The sequence below is a fragment of the Aquarana catesbeiana genome, linkage group LG07 (genome assembly GCF_042186555.1).
Source record: "Aquarana catesbeiana isolate 2022-GZ linkage group LG07, ASM4218655v1, whole genome shotgun sequence".
NCBI lineage: Eukaryota > Metazoa > Chordata > Amphibia > Anura > Ranidae > Aquarana > Aquarana catesbeiana.
Window position 1 is genome coordinate 26,574,243 of NC_133330.1, and position 12,655 is coordinate 26,586,897.

Consider the following 12,655-nt stretch of genomic DNA (forward strand, 5'->3'; position numbering starts at 1 on the left):
GTATGAGAAGAGATTGTTCTGACACTACTGAGCCACATCACCTGCCACCACCCACCGTTCAGAATGTAGCAGCTGCCATCATCGCATGCCACGTGTGTGGAGCCTTTTCCAGCTGCAGCTGCCTTACCCTCATCCGCTCTACTGTCAAAGGATTCTGGGTACTCAGAGGAAATCGTGTTACTGATCACTAATTACTACTGTGCCTGCTGTTTTTACAATAAAAGCATCAAAATTTTAGTGTTTTTCTCAATTTATTCAAAAATTTTTTTTTTTCTCCTCTAGTCGACAAAGTATAAAATAGTTCTCTTTGTACATTCACCATAAATAGACAACCTCTATCTTCTGACAGGTCTTGCTGTGAAATCCGGTTTTGGATAGGAGTATGTAAATGTTCACCTGCAGCCAGGCTTCTGGTATTGGTTGGGGTCCTCAGTGGGGACACTTCCTCTCACTTCCTGTCTTGATGAGCAACCAAGCCATTGCTGCGAGCTGGATTTCCCTTTTGATGGAGTTTATATTCCAATGGAGGATCCTTGAGGCACTAGTCACATTCTCTATACCAGTGGTTCTCAACTCTTGTCCTCAGGACCCACTAACAGGCCAGGTTTGCAGGATAACTGAAATACATCACAGGTGATATCATTTGCTGCTCAGTGATTGCAGTATTCTAGTCTGCATCTCCCCCAAGGTAATACCTAAAATCTGGCCTGTTAGTGGGTCCTAAGGACCAGGGTTGAGAACCACTGCTCTATACAAAATATTTAAAGGATAAGTTCACCTTTAAAAAAAAAAAAAAAAAAAAAAAAAAAGTCTTGTTGCAGGTAAAAAAAAAAGTGCATTTTTTTTTTACTTGGAGCCTGGAAAGCATTGCAAACCATGATCAGCAATTTGTGGGTGCCATGCAGGACTCCTGCAGACTTCTCAGTGTATCTGCTTGTACCTCCTACGGGCAGACAGATTCACACTGACAGGAAGAGTGAATGAACTACCAGAGCACTCAACAGCGCCATGGTAGTCTATTGAAACTATAAACTGACAGCTACAAAGGCTGTTGGGACTTGTAGTTTCCCATTCAGAGGCCTGTGAATGAATAACGTGGCTGGGCAGGCAAAGCCTCACACTGCCATGTTGTTTTCAAACAGCGACAGTAGGTGCTTGCATAAGATACCTGCCCGCTGTCATGGGGCAGAGGCTGCAGCTGTTGGAACATGTTTTACCCTAAATACAGGTGGAACCTGTTCCAAAAGGTTGAACTTATCTTTTAACAAACATTTGGCTGGAGTTTGTCCAGCAGTATTCATTGCAGGTCTGTCGGGGCTCCACTATGTTTCAAGCAGAGGTGATTCTGAATCAGAATCTCTATATGCCATTGGACAGCATAGCTGCCCTATACACATACCTAGGAGGGCACCTGGAGCTGGCCTTTGGTGCTGAGCTGCTTCTTCAGGCCATGCATAGAAGTGGATGCAGAGCTGCACATTCGCATGTCATAATCTGAGAGGCGGGTGCACAGATCCAGAGGTACAGGGTCTGCATTTGGATCAGTGCACCCGCTCCTACCTACATGTTAAATTTTAAAGTGGTTGTAAAGCCTTATTTTATTTATTTATTTTTTTATCTTTTAATGCATTTCCTTGTGTTAAAGTAAAAATGATTGAGGTGTCAGACACCTTCTCAGTTTGCAGTTCTACCAAGTAACTTCCATCAAATAGAACTGCTGTGTCTGTTTTGTTTCTTAGGGGTCCATCCTTTTTAGCGTTGCAAAAAGGCTTGTAAATGATATGCACTTCTAATCGCTGATGACTGGAATTAAGGCGGCTGCTGTTAATCGTCGTTCACTAGTAAGAAAGTTGAATGTGGCACAAGCGTTGGGCTGTGAAGAAAAAGTAAAATTTAATAAAAACACACGAGACATTAGAGAAAAGATGAGAATTCTACACTAGTTTTATCCAGTGTAAATTTTGGCAGCAAATTTCATTTTAGTCTTAGGACTAAAATGGCATTTTAATTTTAGTCCCATTTTAGTCTACTAAATCTCCAGTACATTTTAGTCAACTAAAACTCATTTTAGTTCTCTAAAATCTAATGGGTGTAGTTAAATTGTAATGCAAGCATTTCTCTACAATTTCCAAACTCGTATACTGCTGGAGTGAAAAATCAAATATGTTATTTATGGTACTGAGGTATGAACATGCACTACAGAACAGTGTTCATTTTGACATCAAGTTTTAGTCTTTTGACTCGGCATTTTAGTTTTAGTCGTATTTTAGTCATCTCAATTGTTTTAGTCGACTAAAATGGTATTAAGTTAGTTGACTAAAATGTTTTAGTCGATGAAATTAACACTGGTTGTATCCCACCAAACATAAATTTACATTACATATGGGGGAGGATTTTTTTTTTTTTTAATGCCAACACCCATATCTCATTTCACCTGTTGCAGTACAGGGAGGCCTGGTCACCCTACTATCCAGGATGTAACAAGGAGAGCAAACTCACCCCCCACACAACCTGGAGGCTGTAATAGTAGATGGACAAGGGTGAAAAGATGACTGTTCACCATTTCTCACATTCAAGAAAACCAATTGAGATCTCTGGCTGCCACCACGACGTAGTGGAGAGGGTTAAGCCTTGTATATGCAAACTTCATAGCTTATGTAATGAGCAGTGTGTACAATAAACCTGACACAGGATTGTTGGGGGAGGGGGGTTGTATATATAGACAGGTGCATCTCAAAAAATTAAAATATCAAATTTTAAAATTATTTCAGTAATTCAAAACATTAAACTCATTCTATAGATTTGTTACACACGGAGTGATATTTCAAGCATTTATTTCTTTTAATTTTTGATTGTCTTACAGATAGTGAAAACCCAAAAAGTCGGTATCTCAGAAAATTGATTACAGAAAACTAATAAAAAAAAAAGTTTAATACAGGAATGTTTGCTTACTGAAAAAATGTCCATGTATAGTATGCACTCAATACTTGGTCGGGACTTCTTTGACATAAATTACTGCATCAATGCGGCTTGGAGGCGATCAGCCTGTGGCACTGCTGAGTTGGTGTTATGGAAGCCCGGGTTGCTTTGATAGCGGCCTTCAGCCTGTCTTGCATTGTTGGGTCTGGTGTCTCATCTTCCTCTTCACAATACCCCACAGACTCTCTAGGGGGTTTAGGTCAGAAGAGTTTGCTGGCCAATCAAGCACAATGATACCATGAGCAATAAACCAGGTATTGGTACTTTTGGCAGTGTGGGCAGGTGCCAAGTCCTGCTGGAAAATGAAATCCGCATCTCCATAAAACTGGTCAGCAGAGGGACGCATGAAGTGCTCTAGAATTTCCTAGTAAAGGTCTGCACTGACTTTGGATTGCTAAAACACAGAGGACCAACTCCAGCAGATGACATGACCCTCCCAAATCATCACTGACTATGGAAAATTTTGAATTTCATTTGGAAATTAGGGTCTGGAGGAAGAGTGGTGAGGCATGAGGTCCAATGTGAAGTTTCCATATTCAGTGATGATTTGGGGGGCCATGTCATCTTCTGGTGTTGGTTCACTGAGTTTTATTAAGTCCAAAGTCAGCGCAGGACATTCTAGAGCACTTCATGCTGCCTCTGCTGACCAAGCTCTATGGAGATGTGGATTTCATTTTCCAGCAGGACTTGGCACCTGCCCACACTGCCAAAACTACCAATACCTGGTTTAATGATCATGGTATCACTGTGCTTGATTGGCCAGCAAACTCGCCTGTCCTAAACCCTATAGAGAATCTGCGGGGTATTGTCAAGAGGCAGATGAGAGACACCAGACCCAACAATGCAGATGAGCTGAAGGCCACCATCAAAGCAACCTGGGCTTCCATAACGCATACTATACTGTACATGGATATACTTTTCAGTAAACCAACATCTCTGTATTAAAATTTTTTTGTTTTATATTGGCATTATGTAATATTCAAAATTTTCAGAGATACTGAATTTTGGGTTTTCACTATCTGTAAACCATAATCATCAAAATTAAAAGAAATAAATGCTTGAAATGTATCTGTGTGTGTAACGCACCTATATAAAATATGAGTTTCACTTTTTGAATTACTGAAATAAATTACCTTTTTGATATTCTAATTTTTTTGAGGTGTGTAATAGATATCTATCTATCTCTATCTCATACTCACCTTAATGCTGCAGCTGTCCCACATCAGCTCTAAGACCAAGAACTGAGCAATCACACGCCTGCTGATTTACAGTTCTCAGTCTGCTCAGAGCAGAGACTTATGCCCCGTACACACGATCGGACTTTCCGCCAACAAAACCGTGGATTTTTGTTCAAAGATTGTTGGCTCAAACTTGTTTTGCATACACACAAATGTTGGCCAACAATTCCTAACGCGGTGACGTACAAGACTTACTACGAGCAGAGAAGAAGGAAGTTTGATAGCCAGTGCGGCTCCTTCTGCTCGATTCCGAGCATGCGTGAACTTTTGTGCGACGGACTTGTGTACACACGATCGGACTTTCCGACAACAAAGTTTTGTTGGCGGAAAATTTGAGAACCTGCTCTCAAACTTTTGTGGGCGGAAAGTCTGACAGCAAATGTTCGATGGAGCCTACACACGGTCGGACTTTCCGACAACAAGCTCACATCCAACATTTCCTCATCGGAAAATCTGACCGTGTGTACGCGGTGTTAGGCTGTATTCACACCGGAGCGTTTTGAATTTTGGGCAGAATTGCTACGATTTCAAAATGCTCTGCTAAAAATGACAATCACAATGTGAATTTCAGATGCCATTCATTTTAAAGGCGCTTAAAATTGCAGAGTGATTTTCGTGTGGCAAACCACTTTTTTTTTTTTTTTTGGGGGCGAGAAGCTTCACACAAAGTATCAGAGCTTCTTTCAGGCGGGAAGCTTCTCGCGATTCGATTTATCGCGTGGCAGGAGCGCACCGTGTTTTTAGGTGCCATTAAAATCACATCTGAAATGCACGTGGTTTGATTTGTCATTTTAGCAGAGCGTTTTGGAATTGTGGCGATTCTGCCGGCAAATCAAAACGCCCAGGTGTGACTGCCGCCTTAGTCACTGCTCTGCCCCTCCAGTGCTCACTGGAGCAGGGGGGGAGGGGTGGGCTGATTCTGGGTCACAAGACAGCAAAAGTGCACTCCTGTGACCCACAAGAGAAGTATGGCACCAAAAAAAAAAAAAAAAAAGGCTTTAGTCATTCTCTTTTAAAACAACCCTCAGCTGCAGATCTAAATGGAAGGGCCAGCAGACTTGTTGGGAGGGATAACCGGCTTTCCAATGACAACCGGTGTGTAACATCTCCGAAGTTGAGCTGAGACACAATTTAAAATCCAACTGCAGGTACCAAAGCAATGGTTTGGTGGGGCCTTTTAAATTATGCCACAAACTTCAAGAAATAAATTTCATTTACACATCATTCAAAAATTGTACAAATCCAGCTTCATATCAGGAGTACAAAATAGAATCACAAATAATTCCCCATCACAAGAGAAATCTCATTGTTTTCAATGGTGCTCGCTTTAATCAATGTGACTCAGAATTATGCAATTTTTTTTTTTTTGCTATACTTTGGTTTGATTTACAGTGCGACTTGGCTCTGTAGAATATGCAGTCACACTGTACATCGCATTATAATCTCATCGAAGTAGTGTGAGCCATGACTGTCTTGTGTCTTGTGCAAGGGACTCCAAGAAAAATGATTTAAAAGAGGAACTGCAGTCTGCTCACAATATTTGTAATAAAAACATCTTTGCCACCCTGAAGCTTCCCTCCAACCACTTTGCATATTATTTTATATTTACTGTGATTCTGTACTTGCCAAATATGCTGCAGAAATCTCCCCCCGCTGAGTCTGGCTGCAGCCATTTTAACTGTGGGCAGCTGAAGCTGCTGCCTGTTCACTTCCTGGATTTACACTGATGCACACCTCCAGTACTCATTGGCCCTCTTATGACTCATTCCCCCCCCCTCCTGGCAAACTCTCACCAGAGTGAGAGAGAGAGAGCTGTTCATGATGTCATAAGCCTAGGCTAATGACCAGACAGGAAACAGGAAGTGGGCTGTAGAAGGTATTTACTGGCAGAAAAAAATGTTTCACTATCCAAAGTTAAAACAACAACAAGGGCAGAAGATTTAATAGATGGAAAGATGAAAAAATGACTGAAGGTCCACTTTAATGGCGAGTACAAAAATCCTATTTTGCACATAAAGTGGGACTTCAGTAATTTTTTCATCTTTCCATCTATTAAATCTTCTGCCCTTGTTGTTGTTTTTACTTTAGATAGTAAAACATTTTTTTTCTGCCAGTAAATCCCTTATACAGCCCACTTCCTGTTTCTTGTCTGGTCATTAGCCTAGGCTTATGACATCATGGACAGCTCTCGCTCTCACTCTTGTGTGAGAGTTCACCAGGAAGGGAGAGGGGGGGGGGAGTCATAAGAGGGCCAATGAGAGCTGCAGAGCTGGAGGTGTGCCTCTGTGTAAATCCATAAAGTGAACAGGCAGCAGCTTCAGCTGCCCACAGTTAAAATGGCTGCAGCCAGACTCAGTGGAGGGAGAGTTCTGCAGCATATTTGGCAAGTACAGAATCACAGTATATATAAAATAATATGCAAAGTGCTTCAGAATGGCAAAAAATTTTTATTACAAAATGATGTTAGCAGACTGCAGTTCCTCTTTAATGGCCAGAATTATTGCAGATACTCACCGTGTCCTGAACCTCCACAGCCACCCCGTTCTCTCTCATTATCTTTAATAGTTTTGGATCCAGTCTCTCTACACGGTCGCCGGTGCCCAGAACCAGGATCTCTGCGGGAAGAGATAAAAACGGATATGAGATTCAGATGCCAGACATCACATGGCCTGTAGCTTTACTGCAGCTAACTTCGAACCTCTAGCGCAGGGATATGCAATTAGCGGACCACCAGCTGTTGCAAAACTACAAGTCCCATCATGCATCTGCCTCTGGGTGTCAGGCTTGTGGCTGTCAGAGTCTTGCTATGCCTCATGGGACTTGTAGTTCTGCAACAGCTGGAGGTCCGCTAATTGCATATCATTCTAGCAAGAGCTGGGCTTGCCTTAATGTGTACCTGTACAGCATAAAATTACTACACAGATGAATGGACTGTGCTTGGATCTTCTATTAATAGAGGTTTGGTGTCTACTGGGAAGTCTTTACATCTACCGTGTGCCAGCAGTTTTGTTCTGTAAAAGGATCAGATAATAGACGGCTTCTAGTACCCATTTACATTGCTGCGAGAAACTGATTTTAAAGGTTTACTTTAAAGCTCACTGTAGCATTTTAAAAGTGGTTCTAAACCCAATCCATCGTCTACCCCAAGGCTCCATACACATTTGGCGTTTTGGGATCTTGGGCAGAATTGTTGCCAATAAGCCCGCAATCTCAAATCCCACTGCAAATGCAAAACACGTGTTCAGGTGCCATTTGGTTTCAAGCATTTAGGTTTAGGAGTTTGTCTATGGGAATGTCTGATCGTTCTTCCAGAAGTACATTTGTGAGGTCGGGCACTGATGTTGGACGAGAAGGCCTGACTTGCAGTCTCCGCTCTAATTCATCCCAAAAAGGTGTACTATCGGGTTGAGGTCAGGACTCTGTGCAGGCCAGTCAAATTCCTCCACCCCAAACACGCTCATCCATGTCTATATGGGCCTTGCTTTGAGCACTGGTGCAAATCATTTGGTGGAGGGGTGGAGGGGTGGAGGGGTGGAGGGGGGGAGGGGGGGAGGGGGTTATGGTGTGGGGGTTGTTTTTCAGGGGTTGGGCTTGGCCCCTTAGTTCCAGTGAAGGGAACTCTTGAAGAGGAACTGCAGTCTGATCACATCATTTGTAATAAAAACATCTTTGCCATTCTGAAGCTTCCATCCAACCAGTTTGCATATTATTTTATATATACTGTAATTCTGTACTTGCCAAATGCTGCAGAAATCTCCCCCCACTGAGTCTGGATGCAACCATTTTAACTGTGGGCAGCAGAAGCTGCTGCCTGTTCACTTCCTAGATTTACATAGAGGCACACCTCCAGCTCTCATTTGCCCTCTTATGACTCATCCCCCCTCCCTTACAATCTCCCTCTAGATAGATAGATAGATAGTTATAAGCATATGCTTTTTTTTCCCCAGACAAGAAACAGGAATTGGGCTGTATAAGGTATTTACTGGCAAAAAAAAAAATGTACTATCCAAAGTTAAAACAACAAGGGCAGAAGATTTAACAGATGGAAAGATAAAAAAAAAAAATGACTGAAGTTCCACTTCAAGGCGTCATCATACCAAGACATTTTGGACAATTTCATGCTCCCAACTTTGTGAGAAGAGTTTGGTGATGGCCCCTTCCTGTTCCAACATGACTGCGCACCAGTGCAAAAAGCAAGGCCCATAAAGACATGGATGAGTGAGTTTGGAGTGGAGGAACTTGACTGGCCTGAACAGAGTCCTGACCTCAACCCGATAAAACACCTTTGGGATGAATTAGAGCAGAGACTGCGAGCCAGGGCTTCTCGTCCAACATCAGTGCCCGACCTCACAAATGTGCTTCTGGAAGAATGGTCAAACATTCCCATAGACACACTCCTAAACCTGGTGGACGGCCTTCCCAGAAGAGTTGAAGCTGTTATAGCTGCAAAGGGCGGGCCAACTCAATAGTGTGTATTGATGTGGAAGGTGGACTAGACAGGTATTAGTGGCTAATATTACAAAACAGACTTAGACATTACCTATCCTGGGAACCAGTAAGCGGAACAAGGATAGACTTTCGTAGGAGATGTCTCTATAGGAGAGAACCTAAAAACACAAGACAGAAATGGGATTATTCTCAAAACCCAGCAACAGACCTCATAAGTATATACAAGTCTTCATCTGGGTCAAATACACTTTGGTAAATCTCCATCCACGCTGCCAGTGTCAGTATTGCTATTGGGGGGGGGGAATACTGCTCCCCACTATACCAGCTTCATCTTAAATACGTAATCAGTTCCAAGTTTCTTTATACATACAGTTGTGCTCAGAAGTTTACATACCCTGGCAGAATTTATGATTTCTTGGCCATTTTTCAGAGCATATGAATGATAACACAAAAACTTTTCTTTCACTCATGGTTCGTGTTTGGATGAAGCCATTTATTATCAAATCAACTGTGTTTAACCTTTTTAAATCATAATCCCAGAAACCACACAAATGACCCTGATCCAAAGTTTACATACCCTGGGGATTTCAGCCTGATAACATGCACACAAGTTGACACAAAGGGGTTTGAATGACTATTAAAAGGTAACCATCCTCATCTGTGATCTGTTTTCTTGTAATGAATGTGTGTGTATAAAAGGTCAATGAGTTTCTGGACTCCTGACAGACCCTTGCATCTCTCATCCAGTGCTGCACTGACGTTTCTGGATTCTGAGTCATGGAGAAAGCAAAAGAATTGTCAAAAGGATCTGCGGGAAAAGGTAGTTGAACTGTATAAAACAGGAAAGGGATATACAAAGATATCCAAGGAATTGAGAATGCCAATCAGCAGTGTTCAAACTCTAATCAAGAAGTGGAAAATGAGGGGTTCTGTTGAAACCAAACCACGGTCAGGTAAACCAACTAAAATTTCAGCCACAACTACCAGGAAATTTGTTTGGGATGTGAAGAAAAACCCACAAATAACTTCAGGTGAAATACAGGACTCTCTGAAAACATGCGGTGTGGCTGTTTCAAGATGCACAATAAGGAGGCACTTGAAGAAAGATGGGCTGCATGGTCGAGTCGCCAGAAGAAAGCCAATACTACACAAATGCCACAAAGTATCCCGCTTACAATACACCAAACAGCACAGAGACAAGAATCAAACATTCTGGCACAAAGTCATTTGGAGTGATGAAACCAAAATGGAGCTTTTTGGCCACAAACATAAATACTACATTTGGAGAGGAGTCAACAAGGCCTATGATGAAAGGTCCACCATTCCTACTGTGAAACATGGAGGTGGATCGCTGATGTTTTGGGGATGTGTGAGCTACAAAGGCACAGGAAATTTGGTCAAAATGAATGCAGTATGTTATCAAAAAATACTGGAGGAACATTTGCATTCATCAGCCAGGATGGGGACATACTTGGACATTCCAACATGACAATGATCCAAAACACAAGGCCAAGTTGACCTGTCATTGGCTACAGCAGAATAAAGTGAAGGTTCTGGAGTGGCCATCTCAGTCTCCTGACCTCAATATCATTGAGCCACTCTGGGGAGATCTCAAACGTGCCGTTCATGCAAGACAGCCCAAGAATTTACAGGAACTGGAGGCTTTTTGCCAAGAGGAACGGGCAGCTTTACCATCTAAGAATATAAAGAGCCTCATCCACAAATACCACAAAAGACTTCAAGCTGTCATTGATGTTAAAGGGGGTATGTAAACTTTCGATAAGGGTCATTTGGGTAGTTTCTGTTGGGATTATGATTTAAAAAGAGTAAACACAGTTGATGGATAATAAATGGCTTCAGCCAAACACTAACCATGAGTGAAAGAAACATTTTTGTGTTCTCATTCATATTCTCTGAAAAATGGCCAAGAAATCATAAATTATGGCAGGGTATGTAAACTTATGAGCACAATAGATAGAAAAAATAAATATTATCTATGTGTGTGTGTATATTATATATACACACACATACACACACACACACACACACACACACACACACACACACACACACACACGTATGGGGTGGATTTACAAAAAGCAAACTGTGCATTTTGCAAGGGCAGTTTCTCCAGAGCTTAGTAAATGAGGTGAAGCTTTACTTTGCAAAGAATACCCAATCACATGCGAGGAAAATAAAAAGACTGAATTTTTACCTGCACATAATTGGATGATGGAAGTCAGCAGAGCTTCCCCTCATTTACTATGTTGTGGAGCAAATGCACTTGCAAGGTGCACAGTCTATTTGCATTTAGTAGATCAAGCTTATAGTACAGAATATTAAAAATTCTCTCACATATCAGAAGATAATGGATTTTTAGTGGCCTCCAATGATGGCCATATCCACTGTCTACACATGACAAGTGCACTTTAATTATGGCTACCTCAGTGGGGGGGGGGGGGGGGTCTTTATACTTACCTTCCATTGCAGGATGGCCTTGGGAATTAGGGCGCAGGGCCCGACAACCTGATTCCCATTGATGATGAAGCCTTGTCGGCTGTAACTCTCCACAAACATTATTTCTGGGGAGTCTCTTTCCACGTGGGTCACTGTTGTCTTCTCATACATCTCATCTCCAGTCGGGAGGAGGCGGTGGGACCTCTGTGGCTGCCTGTAATAGAGATGTCTGAATCTCAGCCCTTTTAACATGCAACTTAGTGTCAGGATTACAGGGAGGGTTAGTGTCAGGATTACAGGGAGGGTTAGTGTCAGGATTACAGGGAGGGTTAGTGTCAGGATTACAGGGAGGGTTAGTGTCAGGATTACAGGGAGGGTTAGTGTCAGGATTACAGGGAGGGTTAGTGTCAGGATTACAGGGAAGGGGGATGAGGATGGGGAAGTAGGGCAGTTGCTGAAGCTGACCATATATCTATTCCCAACCTCAAGAGTTGTGATGGACTATCTCGGTACTAATGACTAACAATGTAGGTAATATAAAAATTATTTATTACATATAAAAATGAAATACAGGGTACATTAAAAAACTGTATGTCATTTTTATATATGTAATAAATTTTTACATTACCTACATTGCTAGTCATCTGTATCAAGAAAGTCCATCACAACTCTTGAGGTTGGGAATAGATATATGGTCAGCTTCAGCAACTGCCCTATTTCCCCATCCTCATCCCCCTTCTCTATATATCAATTTGGATGATACTTTTTTTATCTATAGCTAAGTCTACTACATGGAGGGGAAACTCCTAGTTTAAAATATGAGGCCACAGGGAGGGGTCCAGTGTAGAGGCCACAGGGAGGGGTCCAGTGTAGAGGCCACAGGGAGGGGTCCAGTGTAGAGGCCACAGGGAGGGGTCCAGTGTAGAGGTCACAGGGAGGGGTCCAGTGTAGAGGCCACAGGGAGGGGTCCAGTGTAGAGGCCACAGGGAGGGGTCCAGTGTAGAGGTCACAGGGAGGGGTCAGTGTTAGGGTTAAGGGGGGGGTTGAGCTAGACTTATACTCGATTCCCTCATGCATGCTAATCTGCACTGCTGACTAATGTATTCAGACAATAACAGCACCAGTGGCTGTCTGAACACCTAAAAAGTGACTAAATCTGCAATCACTGTTTGGCTGATAATTCTCCACCTAGCTCCTTCAAATTTTCAATCCCAGCCCAAGTTAGCGTTGGAGTCAACAAGGAGGGTTAGTGTTTGGAATACAAGTGGGGTCAGCATTAGGGGTTACAGGGAGGGTGTGTTGAGGTTACAAGGAGGGTTGGGGTTAAGGTGACAGGAAGGCCAGTGTTAGGGATACAGGGAGGGTTAGTGTTGAGGTTACAGGGAGGATTAGTGTTAGTATAAGCATGAAAAGGAGGGTCATAGTGTCACCTCTCTCCACCATCACCTCTGTACTGAAAGCTACCAGCACCAGCCTCCCTGCTCTGAAAGCTGAAGCATTGTTTAGAGAATGGAATCCAGTATAAAAATTGG

The 12,655-nt window shown here is 42.5% G+C and overlaps 2 protein-coding genes across 3 annotated transcripts in view; one reads left to right on the top strand and one right to left on the bottom strand.

The window, feature by feature from the left end:
* The window catches only part of IMPDH2 (inosine monophosphate dehydrogenase 2), a 32,605-nt gene extending 32,343 nt beyond the window's left edge, over positions 1-262 (top strand). The window contains exon 10 of the mRNA XM_073591886.1: positions 1-262. Within this exon, the coding sequence (XP_073447987.1) occupies positions 1-22 (22 nt within the window). The 3' untranslated portion in view covers positions 23-262.
* The window catches only part of NDUFAF3 (NADH:ubiquinone oxidoreductase complex assembly factor 3), a 17,445-nt gene continuing 5,022 nt past the window's right edge, over positions 233-12,655 (bottom strand). For both annotated transcript variants that reach the window (XM_073591831.1, XM_073591830.1), the window contains exons 3-6: positions 11,145-11,337; positions 8,758-8,824; positions 6,732-6,832; positions 233-1,873 (exon numbers count right to left, since the gene is read on the bottom strand). In XM_073591831.1, coding sequence (XP_073447932.1) covers positions 1,790-1,873; positions 6,732-6,832; positions 8,758-8,824; positions 11,145-11,337 — 445 coding nt within the window. In that variant the 3' untranslated portion in view covers positions 233-1,789. The remainder of the gene's footprint in view (positions 1,874-6,731; positions 6,833-8,757; positions 8,825-11,144; positions 11,338-12,655) is intronic.